Source organism: Pteronotus mesoamericanus, unplaced genomic scaffold (assembly GCF_021234165.1).
Source record: "Pteronotus mesoamericanus isolate MK-2021 breed Mesoamerican mustached bat unplaced genomic scaffold, CSHL_Meso_final scaffold_174, whole genome shotgun sequence".
Taxonomy (NCBI): Eukaryota; Metazoa; Chordata; class Mammalia; order Chiroptera; family Mormoopidae; genus Pteronotus; species Pteronotus mesoamericanus.
In genome coordinates this window covers 16,438,311-16,462,827 of record NW_026555309.1, presented here as the reverse complement: position 1 = coordinate 16,462,827, position 24,517 = coordinate 16,438,311, and the positions used below count along the sequence as shown (strand labels likewise).

Below are 24,517 nucleotides of genomic sequence, written 5' to 3'. Positions count from 1 at the left end.
AATAACTGTTATATATGCCTGCAGGGGTGTCCAATCTTTTGGGGTCTCTGGGCCACACTGGAAGAAGAAAAGTTGTCTTGGGCCACACGTTAAATATACTGCAACACATAATCACAAAAAACTCTCGTACTGTTTTAAGTAAATTTACAATTTGCGTTGGGCCCCATTCAGAGCCATCCTGGGCTTCATGCAGCCCCAGGTGTTGCAGGTTGGACACCCCTGCTTAAAGCTTTAGGTAGATTCATGCAAATAGATAAACACAAAATAACCAAGAGTCGAATTATGGAAATAAGGAGTAAGTATAATGTGCGAGGATATTATTAGTTTTATGGAAATCTGAAACACTGCAATGATTACCAAGGGAGGTACCATTGGCTCTTGTGTCCGTGTGCACACACACGTGTACACGCATGGCTGTATGTACAAGACAATTCATTCTTTGTGGTACAATGCTGTCCAATGTGTCATAATACATTTAGCATTCCTAATGCCCACCCTCTAAATACCAGAAGTTCCCCCAAAGCTTGTGATCACTGAGTATACTCTTGCACATTTTCTGCTGACCTGGATGGAGAACCATTGGTTGTTGGATAAAAATCTTGGGAGAGAAGTAACTGATATTAACCATGCATCATGCACCAAATACTCTGTTAGGCTCACTCAAATATAATCATTCACCCTTCATATGAGTTAAATACACATTTTATCCCCATTTTACAGGTGTGGATCCTAGGGCTTAGAGAAAGGTTAAGTAAATTAACAGAGAACACAAATAGTTTTGAAACCAACCATCTGGCTCCAAAATCACACTTCTCGGGGTTGGTCTTTTAAGCCATAACTGTGTGGTAAGCATGCCTTTTCTTTCTTTAAAGAGGTTCACTCAGAAAATATAAATCCTTGTACGTAGGACCAGGGATTATGAGCCAGAGACGAATCAGCTCCCTGGGCTGGGGCTGTGAGGCCACATGTTCAGTCACAAAGAGTTTTAAGATGTGGGTGTCAAGAGTTGGGCGGGGCAGCTCCTACGCATAGGTGTATATATTAGAAGTGTTTTGAGTGTGTGTATGTGTGTGTGTGTGTGTGTGTGTGTGTGTGTGTGTTTTCAGGGGGATGAGAGAGTTGTACTATTTTAGGTGAGGTTTATGTGTTTAACATTCCATAGTGTTTACTATGCACCAGGCTTGTTACAATTGCTTGACGATATCTCATTTCAGCAAGTATGTTAGGTGATTAAGGGTGCATTGTGTCTATGTAGCAATGTACACAAGAGGTGGTAGGAACTGGTTGTGCTAGAAGGAGAAAGGTCCACTGTAATATGTGTGTCTACAGTTTGTGTTGTAAAGAAGGTCGTGTTTGACGCTAGGGAAGGGTTATGCTAGCTGATTTGTGTGCAGCGCATATGAAAACCTCATAGGTGCATTTTTTTTGCATGGGCGGGGAGGCGGGGGGGGGGGGGGGTCGTCCGAATACTGGAGGAGTTCCACGGGAAGGGATCTGGGTTGTGGCCTGGGCCTGGTGCGTGGAGACGCTGTGGACTGTGGTGTTGTCAGTGTGTACTGGTATGCTCTGAAAGTGATGCATACGAGATGATTCATGCGATGCGCTGGGTAGAAACGCGGACTGGAGAGGAGGGGGCCGGTGTCGTGATGTGAATGGGGAGCGATGCTGAGTGAGGTAGGAGAGGGGGCACTTGTGCTAGATGCCCCGCAAGTGTTCCGAGGTAGCTTGAGATTCTGTATGGGGAGAGATGATATAGACAAGGGCGGGGCCGGGGACTGGAGGGTAGGGGCCAACGCAGGTGCAGGGGGGCAGCAAGGGATGGGTGTTCTGCTACACACCGGGCGGGTGAGGAGCAGTGTGGGCGGTGGGTCTGCGTGTGAGAGTGTGTACGAGGAGAGCCAGCCCACTTCCTCACGAGGAGCCACCCCGGGCCACGCTCCCCTACAACGCCTCCCGTCCCTTGCTTCCCTTGGCCCAAGGGCGCGCCCCCCGCGCGGCTGGGCCCGCCTCACCTGGTAAAGGCGAAGTACATGAGGCTGACGATGGTGAAGCTGAGCAGAGTGATGGTGTGCGGCCGGTAGAAGAAGTCGATGGTGATGTCTTCCACTTGCTGCTCGTTGATCATCCGGAAATGCATCTTGTAGTTCACATCATCTTTGCTCAGGGTCCTGCTCCCCACGCAGGACGCCATGGCCCGCCTCCCCGTCCTGCGGCGGCGGCGGCCCCGGCCCGTGGAGGCTGGGACCCCGGAGGTGACGAGCCGCAGCGAGAGGGAGGCCGAACGGCGGGACGGGGTCTGGCGCGGAGCACTAGCTGAGAGCCGAAAGACCGACCAGCGCAGGAGGGCGGGGTCGCGTCACCGCCAACGCCGCTTCGGGCAGGGGCCGCTGCCGGCCGTGTCCCAGCTATCGTTTTTGCGAGAGGCATCTCTGTACTGTCTTAGTGTCTTCAGATTCCCCCAGGACGATGCTTAAGGGAAGGGGCGAACGGGAGAAGGGAAACTGTGGGTCCTGGCCCGCTTTCCTCCCCACATGTCGCTTGCTCTCCCCCCGCGCTGCCTCCCAGGTGGTCTCGCCCACTCCCGCCGCAGCCCACGTGGGCGAGGCTGCACTGGGGCGCCGGCGCGGCGGGCGGACGAGCAAGAGTGCGGCGTAGTGGGACTGCACGGACGGCCCCGCTACCCCGACTGTCACTGCGAAACGAACCGCAAGACCTAGCTAGGCCTCGCCACAGGTAAAGCGAAAGCTGCTTGAGCGCAAGGGCGCTGTCCCGGCCAGGGTTTTGGTGTGCACCCACGAGTATCTAGGCGGAGTCGGTCCCAGGGCCTCTTGGCCTTTAGGTCTTCACGGCAAAAGCGAGGGTGATGAGACCAAAACCGTGCTTACTAAAGCGTTAACCGAAGGACGCGGAAGTTCGGTGTGATAACAGAAGTGGATTAAAATGGCCTAGGGAGGGTTTGCTTACGAAGCCGTCTTTTCAGCCCCGTTTCCTCTGTTGTTAGCCTTACAGAGGTAGAAATCTTGAACAGCATTTCAATGCCAACTCCTATCCCTAGTGAAGTACTAAGTCACACATTGGAGAAGGATATGATGTTTTAATGAAGCAAAGAATTCTTTGACGCTTTTTTTAAAAAAAAAAATATTCCTGATGAAAGAGTCATGTTAGAAGGTTGCTATCACTGAGTAGGTCTTTTATGCACATACGCAAATACCTGCTGTAGGCAAATGGGTTAGCCTTTGTTGCAATTGATTTATTTCAGTCCAACACACAGTGCAAGGCTAATGGGAGATAGTCACTGAGAGAGTGAATCCAGAGTTGAGACCCTACTCTCCTGAAGGAACAGATACTCAGAAGTGAAATGATGTAGAAAAGTTAGTGCGCTTGCAAATAAAAATAGAAGGATAAACATGAATTGTATACATAAAGGTGTTTTAATGACTATGAATGGAATTCTAAAGCTCATCTGTCTTGTTGGGAGGATTATTAATTTGAGACTGGAAAGGCTGCAGAGTGAGATTGGAATTTCAGAAGTTTGCTTTGAAGTAGGAGGATATTCTTAGATAAACTTAATGTCAGAACATTTTACACCTAATAGGGACCTTAAGAATGAATCATCTTCTTGTACCTGTAACCTTTTAAAAAAATTTGTTATTTAAAAAATGGTTATTGAACCCCATCATGGGCCAGACATTTTTCTAGGCCACCTCAGGAAACTCTGTCTTGCCAAGATAGCCTGATTGAGGTCTTCTGGCTTTCAGTTTAGTGCCTTATGACCTTGCTGTGCAGAGAATGAATGTTACAGGTTTGAGGGAAAACTTGGCAGGTTTGGAGACTCATTTCCAAACAAAATTTAACAAAAATCGTCTATGTCACAGGCCATTGTGCATGCTTATTGCTTTTTAAAAATATTTCAGAATGATAGTACGAGTTTCACTTTTTAAAATCCCTTTCAGGAAACTTCTCTAAACTAACAAGCGTTTTCGATTTGTGATTGGGAATCTGCAAATGCGGAAAGTGAACTTGGTTATACCCAGGTTGACCGCTGCACCGCGGTCGGTGCCCCTAACCTCCAAATTATTCAATGGTCAACTGTGAAAATCTCCAAGAGAAGGTTAGGCTCCGAAGTATTTGGCCCATTCAGAGAATAAAACAAGCTGAATTCCAGTACATAGAAAAACAAAGCAGAGTTATGTTCAATTCACTTATATTTGGTTGTGTAAATAATAATAATAACAATCTCAGTAATATTTGTGGAGCATTTTCCATATGCAGAACTCCAGGTTGTGTTTTCTGTGTATTAACTTATTAGTGAAATTATATATGCATCAAATTTACTTTTCTAATTAAGCTGGCTAAATATAAATTCCTTCATATTCCTTCCTCCTTCCAGGCATTTATCAGCCTTTTCTTATAAAAACCTTCATAAAAGCAACTGTTTTTCTATCATAAATAATACATGTATTCATTGCTGGTTGCTAACATATTTCTCTTCAATTTCTAGTTTTGACTTTTTTTGAAAACTAGACTCTTTGAAAAGAGTCAACTCTTTTTTTTTTTTCTACAAATGGTATTTGACAAAGCTGGTTTTGTTCAATTCTGTTTTGATATTTCACAGCCCTGAGGATGAAGCAAGAAGCAACCTTCTAGATAGCAGTGATAATTCTTTGATGATCCATTTAAGACACAGTAGGTTTATTCCTGTTTTTTGTTTTGTGATGAGTGTACAATTGACCCTTTAACAACACGGGTTTGAACTGCACAGGTCCACTTATATGCAGATTTTTTTCAATAAATATATTGGAAACATTTTTGGAGATTTGTTACAATTTGAAGAAACTTGGAAACAAGCCACATAGCCTAGAAATAGTGAAAAATTAAGAAAAAGTTAGCTATGTCATGAATGCATAAAATATACATATAGATACTAGTCTGTTTAATCATTTACTACAATGAAATATACAGAAATCTGTTATAAAAAGCTAAAACATCAACACTTGCATGGATAATGCTTACAGACTGTTCATAGTAGCATTTGCTGTCACAGTCAAGAGAAATATGAACAAATGTAAGATGAAGTATTAAGTATAACTGCATGAAATTCACTGTGGTATATTCTGTAATAATTTCATAGCCACTGTTGCTGTTGTGGTGAACTCAAGTGTTGCTAGTACCCACTTAAAACACCCACTTTGTGACACTAATCGTCTTTACTTGGGCAGTTCCTCTCCAGTAAGTTGTGTATTGCATTGTGTTTAGTGCAATACCACAAATGAGTAACACCACGGGGCCCGCAGTGATGCCACAGTGATGCTGGAAGTGCTCCTAAGAACCAGAGGCAAGTCAGGGCATTACACGAAGAAGCTGGATTGCTTAATATGTACTGTAAACTGAGATCTGCAGCTGCTGGGCATTTGAAGATAAATGAATCCAGCATAAGGACCATTGCAAAAAAAGAAAAGGAAATTCATGAAGCATTTGCTGCAGCTGCGCTAGCAGGTGCAAAAACATTACACTTTTTGCAAAATACCTGTTTACCTCATATTGAAAATGTAGCTTTTATGTGAGTTCAGGATTGCTATAAGAAAGACATACCCTATGGACTCTAATGTGATTTGAAGAAAGGCAATTTATTATACAACAATGCAAAAGGTAGATGAAGGATCCGAAACTGGAGAATTTAATGCCAGCAAAGGATGGTTTGATAATTTTGGAAAGAGGTTTGGCTTTAACAGTGTCAAGATAACAGAAGCACCTTCTGACCAAGGGGCAGCAGATGAGCTCCTAGACGTCATTAAGGAAATAATTGAGGAGAAAGATTATCTGCCTGAACAGGTTTTTAGTGCAGGTGAAAGTGTCCTGGGGGGGAAAAAAGCGCCACAAAGCACATTTATTGATAAGGAAGAGAGGGAGGCTAAAAGGTTTCAAGATACGGACCTTGGAGAGATTCAAGAGCTAATAGACACCACACAGGAAGAATTAACCGAAGATGACTTAATGGAGATGAGTGCGTCTGAACCAGTGCCAGACAAGGAGGAAGGAGATGTAGAAGAAGCAGTGCCAGAAACCAAACACGCATTAGACAACCCAGCAGAAAGGTTTTGATGACTCAAGACTGCTTTGGACTTCTTTTATGACATGGACCCTTCTGTGATGTGGGCACTGAAACTAAACAGTGGAAGAAGGATTGGTACTGTGTGGAAAGAATCTTAGAGATGAAAAAGTAATATTGTCAGACAGAAATTATGACATTTCCATAAAGGGAGGCAATGTGCCTGCCTCCCTTCCACCTTCCCCACCTCTTCAGCATCTGCTACCCCTGAGGCAGCAAAACCAACCCCTCTTCCTCCTTCTCAGCTCCTCAACATGAAGATAGTGAGGAGGAAGACCTTTATGATGCTCCACTTCCACCTGATGCATAGTAAATAATCTTCATGCCATACAATTAATAAACTTACCTCTTGTGTATGTGTGTCTTTGTGTGAAAATCTGATAACTGACAATAACTGTATGAGACATTTTTGTTTTATCATCATTGCCTAAGTATTCATCATGTAGAACATTGTAAGACTCATGTGGGAGTAGCTAGCCTATCCTTACATAGCTATAAGATGGATAATATTTAATATAAAATTAATAATGTGTTAGTTTTCTCACTGTTTTATAACTTTGCCTTCCAAGAATTACATTACCATAAAGTATCTCCCCTCCCCCTCCCTCCCTCCAAAGATTATAGAAATTGAATATCATCACAGGTAAGTGGTTATTTTAAAGAATGTTAACAGTGTTTCCAACACTGCCTTATAAACATGACTAATACTGTATGCCATAAAAATTTATAACCATTTTTCATTAGTGTACAGGGTATCATAGCAAAACAATCATATTGATTACATTAGGCAAATCAGTAACCATAAAGCAATTATATTGGTGCTTCTTTGTTATTAATGCATCAATTGTTATACCTGTTAATAAATGCAAATTTCTTTTTCATGTTATCTTTTTATTTTTGATATCTGGTGTTGGTAATACATATAACATCGACAGTGTTTTGTTTCATGGAAGACATACTGACAGTTCATTGTGTAAACTTGTGCTATTGATAAATACAGTATAGTACTGTAAATATATTTTCCTTACGACTTTCTTGATAACATTTTCATCTCTAACTTTATTGTAAGACTACACTATATGAAACATATAACATACAAAGTATTTGTTTATCAACTGTTTATGTTATTGATAAGGCTTCTTCTGTTCAATAGTTGACTATTAGTAGTTAGGTTTTGGAGGAGTCAAAACTTATACATAGATTTTCAATTGCAGGTTAGAGGGGCGTGGTGCCCTTAACTCCCCATTTTGTTTGAGGGTCAGCTGTATATACAAAAAATACATTTGAATAATTCAATGTTTTGATCAATAATCTGTTTCTTAAATGTCCTTCAAAGCAAATTTTAAGAGCGCTCAATTGTATCACCTTAAATTATTAAATGAACAGATTATTCAGTTCAGCTGTAATTTGAACATTTACAGATTTTTGTTTTAAATATTTTTTTTCCACTAATGGTTTTGTTTTTTAGTTTTAAATTGTAAAGCATATCTGTTTTTCAAGTTCACAAGTTCCTGTCTTTTGGTTTGTAAATGTGACTGCCTTGTTGTTGACTTTTCTTGTGCTTAAGAAACATCTAACTACTTTAGTCATCTAAATTTATTTAATACCTTTTGATTATAACAGAGTTTTCAATTTATCTTTTTATTGTTTGAATGTTGTTTTAAACATTTAAGTAAAGTACACTTCTCTGTTTTTAATGGTTATAAATATTCTCTGTAGGCTATTTCAAGAAAAATGGCCCTCACAGCCCAACAGATACCCAGGTGGTTCAGCTCGATTAGACTGAATAGCTTCATTACCGCTACACAACTTGGAAATCATTTTCAGAGACCAGGAAAAACATTGCTGCGTGGATTTTCTGCTCAGCCTCAGATGTCCTCTCACAATTGCTTTCTCCAGTGGGGATTTAAGACTTATAGGACTTCCTCCATATGGAATAATAGTTCCCAGTCGACCAAACAAGAGATTAACTCTGCCGAAAGCACTGTGCTTCCTTCCGTGAATGAGCAGCCACAAAAGATACCCAACTTTGATTCTGAGCTGTCTCTAGAAGGTAATTCTGAACTTTCAGAAAAGTCCCTTTCCACTTTACTAGTTTGAATAAGCTACCTGTTTATATTGATAGCCCATTTCAAGTCATACTTTGTGCCAGGCAAGAAAAATAAAAATGCCAGTTCTATTTATTTATTTCTATTATAACTCTCTTTTAATTCTAAGATAAAAAGCTTGTAGGTTAATATGTATAGAATTATTTTATAGCTATATAAAAACATTTGTTTTCTACATACTTTAGTTAGATTTTCATTTTTTCCCCTGATAATCAGGTTTATTAGGGTGTAGTAATAACATGAAGAAAGATTCATCCTTTTTGGATCTACAGTTTTACGAATTTTGACATATGCTTTCAGATTTGTAATGACTACCCCGGTCAATCAGTACAACAGTTACATCACCCCCAAAAGCTTCCTTGTGTCACTTTTTAGTCAGTCCTCTCCCTCCTGTGCTTCCTATTCTAGGAATATTTCTACATAAGGATATTTCATTGCAAATGAGACTTAGGTTAAGTAGAGTATGAAAGACAATGCGGGGAAGGGGAGTTGGGGGCTAGGAAGAGAGGCTGGCCGTAAGAAATGAGAAAGAATAGAGGCTAGAGGCAAAAAAAAAAAAGATAGTCCTGATTCCTTAGCTTAAGGTAGGTTGTATTTTCCAGTATCTCCCATACTGGGTTTGATTTAAGATGAAACAAAACCTCAGAATCAAGGCTGTACTAGAGTCACTTAGCAAAGGACTACAGAATCAAAGTAAAGACATTTCAGAATGTGATGATTGCTTTAACCCATACAATTCAGGCTGGTAGAATATGTTATATCATTGGCCAAGTTAACAAGCTATGAATCTTTTTGAGAAAGATTCCATCTCTTTCTCTAGATGTCCTTGAAGGTCAGTTGGTCTTTAGCATTCCAAACTATTGATTAAAGTGAAGGAAAGGGGAAGGGATTTTCTACAGGCTTCATCCTAATGGAATAGAAATTTATTAAGACATTTCTTATGTTGGAGGAAGAGTAGCTGATCTCTAAAGAGTTTTAACCTTTCCTATTAGAAAGTAGAGAATATTTGGTCTTGGATCCTGAAATGATCCTAAGATTTTAAAAATAAGCAAACTATGGAAGAAGTTGAAATGTTTTTCTAGAAATAGCTTTGAGTGTACAGATTGGAGCGATAACTTGCTTCTCTCCACATGGCTGGCTTCCAAGGACTGGACGATGTGCCTCCATTGTCTCCATTGCAGCCAATTTCTGAGGAGGAGGCTGTTCAGATTATTGCAGCCCCTCCATTGCCCCCGGCTTCATTCACACTTCGAGACTATGTGGATCATTCGGAGACCCTGCAGAAGTTAGTGCTTCTAGGTAAGTGACCTGCAAGTACTGCTTGAGCGTCCTCTTCATTTCTCTTTTTACTTTGTTTAAATGAAGAGTTTATAATCTTTATCAAAGTAATACATACACATGAACAGAAGTCAAATAGCGTAAAAGGCTTCTAGTGGAAAACCGCACTCCGCGCTTCACCCTTCCTGACATTCCATCAGGAAGCTCTTTCTGTTTGTGTTGAACCTTTATCAGTTTTTTAGTTATTTATAGTGCTGCTGCTTGGTTCACCAGTTTCAGATATCACTTGATCTGTTGTATATACACACATATTTTTTCCTTATTCTCTTCAATTCTTCCAATATAGTTACATTAACAGGTTTTAGATAAATCATTAGTCAGTGATTACATGATGGCTAAATATTGCTCACTGCTCTCCAGGAAGTGTATGTTGATTGTTTTCCTTCCTGTCAAACTTTTCCTCTTTCCAAGGTTAATAATTGTTTTTCATTTGATTAGTTTTCTTTATTCCTTCGGGGCCATTTTCCCACACCTTCTGGTGACCGCTCAAGGCAGTTTTTCTCACAGTTAACCCTATCAGATGGCATATTTGTTCCATTGCCCTACTACCCCTAGCCTTCCTCCTGGAGCCTACTCTCCTCCTGATTTGGGTTGTCAGAGATGTGCTTGTTGACAGAGATGTGCTGAGACCTGGATAGTTAAAGGCCGCCAAGGGATCTCACTATGAACTTGTACTTAGTCCTCTTATTTTCAGTCTAGCGCCTTCCTGCAACCTTCTGCTTTTTCCATTGTCTCTGGGTCTGGCACCTCTCTTACTTGATTTTCCCAGATGATAAACCTTTCTCCTGGAGGATTGGGAGGACAGGTTAAGTTAAGGGGTTATCGCTCCAATCCATCTGCTTCTCTCACTCTAGTCACTGCCTCAGTTCAGGTTCTCATTTTTTACTGAAAATTTAGGAGTTTTCTAACTTGATAGTCTTCTTATCAGCAATATTGCCCTGATAATCTCTCTGATGTTAGTGCTCTTTCTAAAATGTAAATCTGACTATGTCAGTGACCTACTTGAAATCCTTCAAAGCTTTCCCATGACTTCAAAGCTCTTCCTGATCCCCCATTTACCTTTTTAGCTTCATTGCTTGACACCCTTCTTTTGGTTGGCCAGCTTGGTCCACTAGAGAACTTAATTCAGGTCAAGTAACTTCTAAAATATCTTCCCTGACCTTTCAAACAGAGTGATCCTCCTCTAGGCTCACCCCCTCCTTGATTCGATCCTAGCACTAATAACATTGCAACTGTTTACTCATCTGTCCTTGTACAAGTGACCCAAATGTATCGAGGATTCTTCTCAAGAAGCTTCGAGTCTTTATGAGCATCTCAATACATGTATACAAGAATAACTCAAATGCGAGGATGAAAGTGATAAGTCCCATGTAAGAGATACAAATAAAGTGTTCTTTAGGTTCAATGGGGAGAGAAAGAGGACGTCTGCTGCAAGGAAGGGAGCCGGTCTCCTTCCTCCGAGTACAGCTTTCCCAGCCTTGTGATAGGAGTTCTGAGTAAGACAAGATCAAATGACATGGTCCCTACCTTTAAATAATTTACAATATACTTAGAGCTGTGGAATATGTGCCAGCCGTTCCTACATCAGTATGCTGATACTGCCACAGCACATCTTAGAGGTAACCTAAATGACCCTACCGTAGAGGAACCATGATCGCATTGTTAGGCAGTGTTTTTGAGGACCCTAGTGATCTGATGCTGCTCTCTTTGTTTCCCACATCTGTTTTCTGCCTTCCTCTGCCCAGTCTACATCCCAGGAGACTAACGTCTGTGCACCAGGGTTCCTTTGCCAGCTGGCTTCTGGGCTGCTTGAGCCAGTGGGCGGCACCTGCGGGAGAAGAGGGAAGGCGGGTGGAGGCAGCTTTCCCCTGTTCCATTGCTGCTTTGGGCCATGTTACTGCCTCCTCCATGACAACAGATCTGACTGAGAATCCCTTTCTCCATCACTTCCAACTCCCTGTGGGTCTGGGTAATACTTTTTCTCCCTGTCTCTTTAACTCTAGGGGTGTGCTTGTTTGTTTTCTTAATTCTGCCCACACCACTGTATAGAGCTCCTTCATTAAAGTTGTTTTCATTTGAACTTTCCAGGGCAATTTCTTTTGCCCGCCAGACCCTGCTTGATACAGTAAATTTGTATAACAGTAAGTGAACAGAGCAGTAGTATCTGTAGTTACTGAACTGATGGGATAAAGCCCACTTAGACCATGGTCGCCTACAAGTTAGATTCCTGTATTTATGATTCATTGTCTACATCCCCAGTGCCTACCAGAGTGCCTGGTCCATTGTAGGCACTCAGTGACTATATTTACAAGTTGATGAAATTGTAAGTAAGCCCAAGCGATTGGTGCTGCCAGCAGTGTGCCCTCCTGGTGAGATTCTGCTCTCATATTGCTGTTAAAAAGCAGCTCTTCAGGATTCCTGCTTCAGCACAGTCAGGGTGTGACAGCCCCCACTGAGCAAGGCACTGGAGCGCATGTAAGCGGTAATATTTAGTTAAATTTAAAGTCTGAACCCTTTATGTTCTTTTTAAAGCATTCCTTCCCCCATTTAGCCCAGGTTTTTGGAACTGGTTTCTAATACGCTTATCTATCCACTCAGAATTTTTATTTATTTTTCTTTTAATATTTTAAATTACAAAAGAATTACATCGAGTTATTAAAAGGACAGATATTACAAAAGAAAAAACTCTTACCCTCTCTACATGTGCACGCCCACTGTTCCAAAGGTCACCATCATTACCAATTTGTTGAGTAGCTTTCCAGACTTTTTTCTATGCAAATATTACCATATAGAAAGCTATACATAGATTTCATATTTATATGTAGTCAAACTTTATATTATTAATTAAATTCTGTGTTTTCTTCTAGTAATTTCAAAGTTGATATACATTTATTTATGTGAAATTAGTTTTCATACCAGATAAAGAAGGAATTCTTAATTTCACAAGTGGCCCCGTTATATTCTCAGGAGGAGTCCTTTCCCCCTCCTGACGTGACTGCCTTCCTTGTTGTGTGCCGGATTTTTAGCTCGCCTTGGATCTGTGTCTGGTCTTCATTCTGGGTGTCTATAATCTGGTTTTCTTTTTTCAACCATCTTATAGCAATACCTGTTTAATATCCAAAATTTTGAGTTTAGAATTATATTTGGATCTAACAATATGGAATTAGAATTTTTTCTAGTTGTGGACACCATTAAACAAAGAATGTTTTAATTCGTTGCTTTTATATTTAAGACTGTAAAGTTCCATCTAGAAATCAGTTTGAGAGTTATTTTTAATCTGATGAGATATGTTAATGAATATTAAATTTGAGTCTAAAAAGCTTTTACATTATCTTCAAATGTTTACTCTAATGATAAGGAATAGGCCTTTCCTATTCATGTTTAATTTTTTTAATCAAATAAAAGAAAAAATGAGAGAATGAAGTGCTCAGTTTTAATGAGAATTTTGAATTACAGGTTACTTTGATGGTCTGCCTAATTAGTGCTGTTATCTAATTATATCCATAACCAAAGAATGATTTGAAATAACAACTTGATGTTTCCCCTTTTTATTCTTTCCTGTCTTGTCTAATTTACTTAGATTACCTAAGATTTTAAGAATATGTGAAAGTGAAAGGTTGTATACTTCCTGCTTTGTGGTGTACTTGAAGGCTGTATATGTTCACCTGTTTTCACACAGACATTTCTTGAGCTCCTTCAAGGCTCTGTGCTGAAGACATGGAGATGACAGTGATGAGTAAGATATAGGGCCATTTTTATTCCTTCTGTGGAGGGGATCATGAGCATTTTTTAAAGCAATGCTTATAACTAAGGAAATTATAAAAACAAAACTTCAAAGAAACTAACTGTTTATTCACATGGTTCGTTACCCTACAGAATTACCAGTTAAGTGATTACTGTGGAGCTCATTAGGGCCTATAAGCACTCTTCAAACAATATTCAAGAAACCATAGATAATGGTGATGATCCTAGTATTAGTGAATTTGTTTTAGGTGGAAATTTAGCCTCAGATTCACTGTTTTTCTCTGTATGTGGCTTGGGAATGACTGTATATGACTGTATTTTCATCTTAATTTATTTTTATTTCTGCAACGAATTTAGTTTAAAAGTATTTTGAAGTTTCTTTTGACCTCTCTCAACTCCTTCAAAGAGGTTGTTAGTCTCCATCACAAATTTCTTGAGCTCCTATGTATGAAGTTTAATGACTGAGCTAAGCAGTTTTCTTCAAACAGTGTTTGTAATTTATTATAGGAGTGAACTTGTCCAAGATAGAAAAACATCCAGATGCAGCCAATCTCCTTCTGAGACTGGATTTTGAAAAAGACATTAAGCAACTACTCCTGTTTCTTAAAGATTTGGGTATAGAGGATAACCAACTGGGAACATTCCTGACTAAAAATTATGCTATTTTCTCTGAAGATCTTGAAAATCTTAAGACCAGGTAGGTGTTTTGGAGTGATTCTCATTTAACCCAAGAAGTGATTATGAAGAAAATTTACGTGTAAGTTATTTTTTTAAGACTTAACTGCACAAGGATCAACTGAGCTAATGAACAAGAATGTAATTGTTTTGTTTGGACCTTCTTTGATCAAAATTAAAACTCTAAAACAGTTTTTATTCTATTCAATGGCCCATTATTATTTTTATGTGAAAACAAAAATGTAAAAACTTCTTGCTGAGTCACTTACCTGTTTCTCTTTGGAAACTGGAATAAGTTTTGTTTGTTTTTTAATCAATTAACAAATGGCAGGATTATCTGAGAATACGCGTAAAGTTAACAAAGTCTGGACTTTTGTGTTTGTTACTGGTCAGTTTTTGATGTTAAACACTTGACATCCTCTTGGCAGGTTATTGTATAATTTATCATTCCCGTAAGTTGGCTATTTTGGTTGTTCCTTTCTCTCATCTTTCAACAGCACTTCTGTAAACACTTTTGTGCGTCATTCAACATTCAAAGAATTTATTGGCTCTGGGCTATCAATACAGTGGGATAGTACTGCTCTGTGAGATAAGCCTTCTGCTAGGCATCTTATCTATTGGGAACATCCCACAGAGAACAAAGCAGAGTCCCTGTCAGTAAGTTCACACTTTGAATCCATCATCACTCCCACCTCCCACCTAAGTCACTTTCCCGCATTCCCAGCGTCACTGGCTGAGAGCACTGTCGCCTGTTGCCCAAGTCAGAAATACTGGTGTGAATTAGGGCTACTCTTCTAGTATCTACACCTAAAAACCACCTCACTCTATCAATTTTACCTTTTTATTTTAAAATGTTTATTTATTTTTAGAAAGAGAAGGGAAGGGAAAGAGAGAGAGAGAAAGACATTGATGTGCAAGAGATACATTAATCGGTTGCCTCTCACATGCCCCCAACTGGGGACCCAGCCTGTGACCCAGGCATGTGTCCTGACTGGGAATCAAACCTGCAACCCTTTGGTTCACAGGCTGACATTCAATCTTACCGGGCCATTCCAGTCACGGCTCAGTTTTACCTATTTATATCTCTCAAGTCAGTCATTGTATTTCTTAATCTTCACTTCAAATGCTTTACCTCAGGTCTTCATCACTTCACACCGGGACCACTGCAGCTGCCTCCTGGCTGGCCTGCCTGTACTCTTCCCCCCCAGACTAGCCTCATGCTAATATTGAGCCTCACTACAATCAGAGAGCTTTGCAGTTCTTCCTAGTTTAATGGCCTTTTTTTTCTGAATTAGGAAAAAACAAAAGAAAACATCACGTTCCTTATATTGAACAATTTGAGCCCTTCTTGCAAAGCAGTGAGCTAGTCTCTAAGTGATATAAGACAGTCATGTTCCTTCCCTTCATGGGCCTTGCACTGTAGTGCAGGGGATAGTAAGAATGATTCTAGGGAACTCAGTCTGGCACATCCAGATCTGCTTCTCCTGGCTGTCTGGAACACTAATTCCCTCCCATTCAAAAACCAACGTACCCTTACTGCTCAAGATTAATTCTGAGAAAGCATGCATACCAGGAGGTGGGGATCATTGGGGGCCATTACAGAGGCTTCCTGCTGTAGTACTATTATTAATACCCCATTTCATAGGGGAGGCACAGAGAGGTTAAATGATTTGCTCAAGATTACATAGCTAGTGTAAATGGCAGGCCTGGGATTCAAAAGTTAGTCTAACTCCAGAGTCGACACCATACTGTCTGTATATTTAATTCTGTGAAGGAAACTTAAGCTTAAAAGGAGTTTAAGTTACACAGGCTCCTGACAACTAACAGGTATTCTCATACAGATAGTAGTCTGATGGTTCCTAAACCTGGCTGACAAACTGTGGAGCATTTTTTAAATTACTCTGAATTTTTTAATAGGTAATTTATCCACACGTACTCAAAAGGATATACAATGAGCTCTTACTGATGTGGCTCAGTTGAGTGGGCATCATCGCACGAAGTGAAAGGTTGCTGGTTCAATTCCCAGTCAGGGCACATGCTTGGCTTGTGGGTTTGGTCCCAGTTCAAGGCACATATGAGAGGTAACCAAGCGATGTTTCTCTCCCTCTCTTTCCCGCTCTCTAAAAATTAAATAAGTAAAATCTTTAAAAGTAAAAAATTAAAAAAGAATATACAATGAAAAAGTAAGATTTATGTAATTGAACTTAGCTTCTAGCTCTGGTATATGTACAGTGTTCTTATTTTCTAGAATTTCTGTACCAGCATTGATTTCATGTACTTGTTTTAATGAGGAAAATTTTAAATGTATAAAAAAGTTTTTTGAGTCTTTGTAAGAATTTTCAAATGAATAATCGGCATCAAAATTATTTTTTCTGGTTTTGCCTTATATGTTAATATTTTATTGGAAAAAGTATCACAATGTGGACAAATTTTGATATTTTAATCAGATATTGATCCTTGCTGCCACACACACAAAAAGTCATCCTCCTTTCTACCTTACTCCCATCCTTCATCATCCTTCTAAGTCCCACCTATAGAGGCAGCAACTGTTAAGTTTTTTGTTCAACCTGCTAAGAATGTTCTATCATATACCAGCATATATGTATATCTATGTATACACACACACACGAGCACACATACAACTGGTAGCATTTATACATACCATTCCACATCCCACCTCCGTACTTTAGCTCTGTGTTGGAGATAACTTTGCTTTGGTGCTCCCTATTCATTTTTTCACCAGTTCATATTTTGGATCCGTCGAGTCCCATATCCGTAAACGTGGTGGTTGTTTACAGCCGTTACTGTTTCAGTGCGGCTGCGGTGACTCTCCTTGTACATATGTCATTCCATACATATTGGTGTATGTCTGGGGCAATTATTAGGTCAGAGTGTGTGTGCATTTGTAATTTTAATAGGCACTGACAAGTTGTCCATCATATAGGTGGCTGTTTACCAGTTTGCACTCCCACCAACAGTGTACAGAAGTGCCGTTGCCCTGTTGTTCCCACTAAAACAGTGTTATCAAACTTGATTTCAGTTCATTTTATAGATAAAATATTTTATGCCTCATTTGTTGTTTTTGAAATGTTTTGAGCATCAAATGTTTGGAGCATATTTTATGTGTCTATTTTTTTTTGTAAGCATTCTTTTATCTATTAAGAAAATTTGTTCTTTCCCTGTGGCATGTTGTGAATATTTTCTCCAGATTTGTCACTTATCTTTGGCTTATGGATGCTGTTTTCTTGCCTTGAATTTTAAATTTCAATGTAGTTAAATTTATCAGTTTTTTCTTTTTTTGATTTTAAGGGACTGCTTGAAGAAGTAATAGTCATTTGAATATAAAGTAGAAGGTCTGCTACATAGTATAAAAATATCATAGGTGTTAAAGGTAGTCATAAAACTTAGGTGAAATCTCAACTTTGTCATTAATTAGTTGGTAGTCTTACAAGTTATTTAAATTCTCTGGATCTATGTTTTATTCAAATGTAATATGGACATTTTACCTAGTTCGCAGGTTTGTTTGTTTTTCTGGTAAGAATTAAACAAGATAATGTCTTGGAGTGTTTTAGACATTCAATAAAACTGGCTTTACTATGTTTATAGACTTTTGAAAATCAATATTATTTTATAGTCAGACTTTCTATATTTCTCTGTCCTACTTTGGTTTCCAGAAACTTAACAGAAATTTCTTCATTGTTAACAGAATACATATTGAAAGACTGAAGTAAAAATTAGTTATGAAAATACATGCTCAGTAAATGTACTACAATAAAAAATTTCCTCTCATTCTTGAGAGTCTGTCTTTGTAAAAGAAATTCTGAATCTATTTTATTATTTTGTATTTTCTATTCTTAGGCCAAAAAAATTTTTTAAAGAATCTTTTTTTCCCTACCAAGTAACAAAATAAGTCAGATTAACTGAAAAGGGAATTATTTCCTGTTTTTAAGTGTAAATGGAAACCATTCTAATAATTCAACAGATGCTTGATTTAACCATATTTGGCCAATTACTGTAGAATGTTTTTTTCTTTAATCGCTTGTGCGCTCGCTCTTTCTCTCTGGTGTGGGAGCCTTTAAAAAACACACACAAAAAAAGTAGTTATTTTGGAACATAGAATGCCACTAGTAAAAGTTTATCATGCATGTTTATCTTTGTTTCTTCAGAGTGGCTTATCTACAGTCAAAAAATTTCAGTAAGGCAGATATCGCACAGATGGTCAGAAATGCGCCGTTTTTGCTGAATTTTTCGGTGGAAAGACTGGATAACAGATTGGGATTTTTTCAGAAAGAACTTGAACTTAGTGTGAAGAAGGTAAAAAGAGGGGGGTAGAATTTATATATTTCCATGTCAGCTACATTTAGTAACTGTTAAATCTCATATTTCTAATAGGTATGAATAAGGGTGCTAGGTTAAACATATAGCTGTGTTATTTTATGATATTCCATCAAATCATTTCCTTAAATTTTTTTTCCTCAAACAGTATTAACGTTTTTATGGGTTTATGCTTAAAGTATTAAGTATTTATGGGCTTCCTAACACTTCTCTGACTGGATCATTTTAGGGTTTTTAGTTTTCTGTTTCTATTAATGCTTTGGTTTTCCAAACTGCTTGGATATGCACATATAGTAATAACATATTGTTTTATAACTACAGACTAGAGATCTGGTAGTTCGTCTCCCAAGGCTACTAACTGGAAGTCTGGAGCCCGTGAAAGAAAATATGAAGGTAGGATGGCTTTAAGCTTTTGTGAAATCAGCTTTTTCTTTAAGTGTTTTAATCCTGAAAAGGATAAATTTTGCAATTGTCATTTAAAAAAAATTTATGATAAGTGAAGTTATTTCTAAAAAGATGAAAACAGAAAATAATATTGCAAATACCTAGCCAGCAGTTTGTTCTAGTTGGTAGTATTTTTTTCACGTGTTCCCCAGGTGTTGCATGAGTAAGTCACCTCGCAGACATGGATGCCTGTCATCCGAGGGTGGATGAGGTGTCTGGGTGGTCACTGAAAACTGCTTCCATCGCCAGGATGAGAGTCTGCCTGCGTCACCCAGGTGGGAGATGAGTTTTAGAGGCTGGATACAGAATACTTCTGGGAAGAGAGCAGTGGCCATGTCACTTTCTTAGCCTCTGTACCAATTGTCACATCTCTCACCAAACATACCAGACATTCCTCACTGATTTTTTGCCTAGAGAATAGCATAGAGCCAAGGGCAGCTGACTAGTTAGTACATAAAGCTGTGGTAGTAGTTGATGAAACTTTTATCTAAGGCCTATTTTCTGAGATGCTTAAAGTGTTTTACATTCAGTTATAAAAAAATTTTTTGAGCATCTACCCACACATGATGCTGGGGAGAGAGTCCCTGCTATCATGGAGCTTCCAGTCTAGTGGGGGACGGCTCGCACAGAGGATTGGTGGGGACGCAGAGGCTCCTGACCACATACAGGACTGAACCCACATTTGGATGTTCAGTGCTTTCATCTTCGTCTGGAATTTTGACATGTACTTTTTCAGATAACACTTGGGAGCAGAGGCTCAAAAAGCACTCTGAAAATCTCACGGCGGGTCTGTGTCGTGGGGCCCATGACGATAGCCCGGCCAGGTCTCCGGGGCCCACCGCCATTCTCTCGTAGTTGTGATAACTCCTTTTGTGTCCTCTTGATGATCACCTTGCTGTGAGTAGCTCATTCTCAGGAGAGGAGTTTGAAATTCAGGTCACCCCAGAAACAGCAAGCTAGGATCCCTTGAGTGCATTGGCACAGCGCTCTCCAGATTTTAATGTCCTTAGTTTAAATTTTAAGAGAATTGGTGTGTCCTCTGGCATAGTACCAAGATAACTTTCTACTCATGATTTATAGCAACTCTCCTTTCTTTTAGGTTTATCGTCTTGAACTAGGTTTTAAACATAATGAGATTCAACATATGATCACCAAAATCCCAAAGATGTTAACTGCAAATAAAAGGAAACTGACGGAGATTTTCGATTATGTGCACAACGTGATGAGTGTTCCCCACCACATCATTGTCAGGTTCCCACAGGTAATGCACATGCTCTCTGTCAGGGCTACCCTTGCCCTCCGTCTGGAGCTGCTCGCTCACATGGTGCTCTTCACTTGGGAAAATGCCTTGCTGTGTGTGAAGGAATTGGACCAGTGCAGTTGAATTCTGAGAGCTGTGTAAAAGTCATATTTCTTTTGCCCATCTTTTTTGGGCAAAACAGTAGAGGGAGAGACAGTTTTTGAAAAGTTTACAACTTCTAGGGCACACATGTTCATCTCCAGAGGAGAAATAAGTGATGAATCTAGTTCCTTATACTTCTCACCTGATCCTTGTTAGGTCTGTTGGAATCTAATGTATCCTCTTTTATGTTTTATTCCATTTGAAGCTGAAATGGATCACTTCCCTCAAAGGTCCTTTCGGTGTTATGCACACTTTTTTTTTGAAGTCTATCTAAATCCATTAATTAACAAGCCGTATTGTAACTCTTTGAAAGCAGAGATCTTGTTTTATTAATATACACTGCTGAATTCCCAGTGCCTGGAACTCTACTTAGCAATTAGTTGGCACTAGGTAAATATTTGTTGAACAAATAAATGATTGCATTTCATCAAAGTTATCCTTTCCTATTTGCCATGTGATTAGAGTAAGTATTCATTGGATAAATGGAAGATTGAATTTTATCAACGTGATCCTTCTCCATTTGCTACATGTGTTCTTTATATAAAGATGGGCAAAAGAAATATGACTTTAATATAACTCTCAGAACTAGTTTGCATTTGGTCCAATTCTTTCACAAATAGCAATGTTTATTCACCTATCATATTTCACTATGAATGGGTCCTTAGCAGAGAAATTTTTCTGTTTCATCAAATGGATATGTATTCATTATAAAATGTGTTAGAAGCCTGCAGTGGTGCAAATGTGGCATACGGGACAATTGTGAAGTAAGTAATCTTCAACTAAAAAGCAGTAGCACCTGGTTTTTCCCAGGGTTCGTAGATAATCCAGTGACAGTTAAAGCACGATAAGAGGATTTGATTTGATTTGAGGATACAAAAATCAATCAGACATGGCCTGTATTCTTGTGGAATTTGTAATCTAACATGGAAGGTGGGTTTTAAAAATGTAATAGCTTTACATAAAGTTAGAGACTTAAGCATATGTCTTATATAGGTAATTTCATTTAGAAGAGGTAGGAAAATCATAGAAATAATAACAGCTATTGAATGCTTACTGTGTGCCAGGCCTGCCTTTACTGCTTTACTTGTATTAATTCATTCCATCTTCACAGTAACCACGTGAACTAGGTATTATTATTATCCCTTTCTTAAAAATGAAGAAAGTAACCATAAAGAGATTTAATAGCTTGTCTAAGTTTACCCAGGTAACAAGGGGCTGGGATTAGAACTTTGGCAGTTGAGTTTAAAAACTGTGCTCCTAACTAGGATTTGCTGCCACTGTAAGAAGTGACATTTGAGTTGTCAGTAGAATGAGTGGGGTCTCAAAGATGGACAGAAGCTTTACAAGTAGTGGAAACTATGAACATGAGCAGATGCATTAAAATCACATTTATAAACACAGGTTTTAGGCACCACAGACTCTAGGTTCTGGAAAGCCCCGTTGTAGAACTGTGGCTTCCCTACTGAGACTCTTAAGACTCTAGGGACCCAGGTAGTATTGCTGGAAAATAAAAAAAACCAACTTATTAATGGAAAAATACATCAACTGACAATAAGCTGTGAGGGAACTTATATAGACTTGAAATTTTTTGGCAGGCGCTTTAAAAATTCTGGTGTGAAACTAATTTTCTCTAGCAAATAATTATTATTGGCACATCTATTTTATGATTTCTGAAAATGGGAAACAATTATAACTTAATAGGTATGGTTAATTTAGTCATTTCAAGGCTGGATCATGGATGGTAATGTATAACAAAAGCAGTAGGGGAATGGCGTGAGGAAATCACTAGTTAAGGAGAGGTGTTATATTCAGGAGCCCGTAAATCCTTGTTTCTTCTCTCGCACTGTGGGCTTCTCTGAAGGCAGAACTGGAGTCTGCGTTAGGACAATAGGGACTCCCTGATTCTCAGGCTGGGCTTTTGTTTTAATCCCTGATAACTTAAAGTATCATTAAGAGAACAAAATTTTTCTGCCAATGGCAAAGTGGCCCTTGGTGGTTAACAATCAAAAAAAGAAAGAAAAAACCCAAAATCCAACCTGAGCTATGGCTTTTGGATTGGAAAGATCACCCAAATCTCAGGTAAGAAAGTAACCTTCAACCATTAGAGAAGTAACATCATACTGGTCATAAATTATATAAATGCTTTCAAATGTCATATTTAGGAAATTTATAATGAATAGTTGGGAGCTTCAGAGTTCTTTGTGGTCTTGTTTGGATGTTGTTTGATAATTTTGTAAGCCAAGAGTCAGTGCAAAAGAGTCCTGCTTCTGAAGCAGCAGTTTTCAACTCTTTTCACCTCATGGCACACATAAGCTAATTATAAAATTCTGCTGCACACCAAAAAATATATTATACTTTTTGCTGATCTGACCAAAAAATATAGTGTTGATTCATTCACACCAAACGGTTACTGTTGTATTGGATTTTTTTTTTTTTTTTAAATTTGGCAATCTAAGGGAAAAGAGGTTGGTGACCTTGACCAAATAGTCAGGTATTGCATGTTTTAAAATTCTTGCAACACACCAGTTGAAAATCACTGTTCTAAAGAAATACATCCGGAAGCTCCCTACATTTTTATGAGCAGTAATGGGAATTTAGTTATCAAAATGAAGGCAGAACACCTTGTAATTTGTTTTCTCAGAGAAAAAAAGATGTTCAAAAGCAGGCCAATCCCATGTTAAGTTAGAACACTATACTTGTTTTTGGTCACTGTAGTTTGGTTTTCAACAGTTGTTTTACATACGTCCTTTCCAAGTGATCCATTACGTTGTTTCCACTTGAACATGAATGACTCCTAGGGGTTATGTGCAATGTGGGGTGTTCCCAGTGCACCTGAAATATAGTCAAGAGAAGAACCTGAGACATGATACTGAATGCGGTTCATTTGGGCCTCGCCAGGGCCCCTCACAGGTATCTGCCCCTTCATCTTAGGGCTCTCTTTCCAGCCTGGCTAGATCTCCCAATTCTTCCTTCTTCCTTGAAGCTGGCTGTAGGGACTTAGCCTGTTTCTGATTCCTTTTTAAAGTTGCTGCTACTCTCCTCCTCAGCAGTTTTCACCCTGCAGTGGGAAAGATGTATACTCTTCCCTAGTTGCTCCCCTGGAGGCCAGGTTAATTTCATTTTGATATGAGCAGGAATTTGAGGGAAAAACAAAGAAAGTAGGGAAGCGTCACAGATTATGAAATCTTACACATTTTTTGATGCCATAGAACTTGACCTTTATCTTTGGTTCTCAAACTTGGCAGGTGACTGAATGAATCATGTGGAGGACTTCTGGGCCTCACTCTCAAAGTTTCTGATTAAGTAGGTTTGGGATGGAGCCTGAGGATTTGCTTTTTTAACATCTTCTCCCATGTCTCTAAATTGATTAGTCAATATTTTTGCCTACAATGTAGCCCTTAATTTTTTTTTAAGTAATTGCTCTGTGAGTTTTGAGTCCCTTTTTAATCAAAATTTCTTATTGGAACGTATAAGGTTTAAACCCTGGGCACTTACCATATTCATAGAGCATGCAGTCAATACTTTATATATAGCCATATAAACATTTTAATAGTTCATACTTCAGTGCACAATTTGTTTTAACTTCTTTTCTTTTGTAGGTATTTAATACAAGATTGTTTAAAGTCAAAGAAAGACATTTGTTTCTCACCTACTTAGGAAGAGCACAGTATGATCCCGCAAAACCTAACTACATCTCTTTGGACAGATTGGTATCAATGCCTGATGAAATATTTTGTGAAGAGATTGCCAAAGCCTCAGTACAGGACTTTGAAAGATTCTTAAAAACTCTTTAGTTTTTGATGTTAAAATGTAATCATGTAAAGTAAATGTAAATATGAATAAATTAATATGCTGTTCTTCAAAATAAATGCCACAAGCCTCAATTGATATTGGAAACACTTTCTTGGTATTGTAAATTTGGGTACACTTCTGGTAAATCTTTCTTAAAAGTTCCTAGTGGCTTAATTCTTTGACTCAATCATTTTCTTCCTTCTGGAGAAGGGAAAAACTAACAAAGTGGTCCACGGCCTTTTTGGCACCAGGCACCAGTTTCATGGAAGACAATTTTTCCACAGACCAGGTATGGGGAGATGGCTCTAGGATGATTCAAACACATTGCATTCCAGCTCACCTCCTGATGTGTGGCCGGATTCCTGATCGGCTCAGACCCTTACCGATCTGGGGCCTGGAGGTTGGGCAGCCTTGACTAACAATATAGCAAGCTTAGAGAGAGAGTCGGTTTACTACATGTAGGCTGGCATGTTGTCATTCTGGTGAAGATGAGAAAGCAGAGGATTTTCCTCTTAGAGTTACAGGTCTTTCAAACGTTTCATCACAAGACAGCTGTATTTTCTTGAAATG

General features: G+C 39.0%; 2 protein-coding genes across 4 annotated transcripts in view; one reads left to right on the top strand and one right to left on the bottom strand.

Annotated features, from left to right (window-relative positions):
• PTDSS1 (phosphatidylserine synthase 1) overlaps positions 1 to 2,321 on the bottom strand; it is a 63,847-nt gene extending 61,526 nt beyond the window's left edge. For both annotated transcript variants that reach the window (XM_054590294.1, XM_054590295.1), the window contains exon 1: positions 2,013 to 2,321. In XM_054590294.1, the coding sequence (XP_054446269.1) occupies positions 2,013 to 2,191 (179 nt within the window). In that variant the 5' untranslated portion in view covers positions 2,192 to 2,321. The remainder of the gene's footprint in view (positions 1 to 2,012) is intronic.
• Positions 2,322 to 2,618: 297 nt separating this feature from the next.
• On the top strand, positions 2,619 to 24,028 carry MTERF3 (mitochondrial transcription termination factor 3). Of its 2 annotated transcripts, XM_054590293.1 has the most exons (9): positions 2,619 to 2,733; positions 4,616 to 4,686; positions 7,829 to 8,162; positions 9,364 to 9,516; positions 13,807 to 13,996; positions 18,141 to 18,288; positions 18,631 to 18,702; positions 19,853 to 20,014; positions 23,755 to 24,028. In XM_054590293.1, exons 3-9 carry the CDS (start codon positions 7,844 to 7,846, stop codon positions 23,947 to 23,949), a joined length of 1,239 nt encoding a protein of 412 aa, XP_054446268.1. In that variant the 5' UTR covers positions 2,619 to 2,733; positions 4,616 to 4,686; positions 7,829 to 7,843; the 3' UTR covers positions 23,950 to 24,028. The 2 variants fall into 2 exon arrangements, with proteins under 2 accessions (XP_054446268.1, XP_054446267.1); XM_054590292.1 differs by lacking the exon at positions 4,616 to 4,686.
• Positions 24,029 to 24,517: the final 489 nt, after the last annotated feature.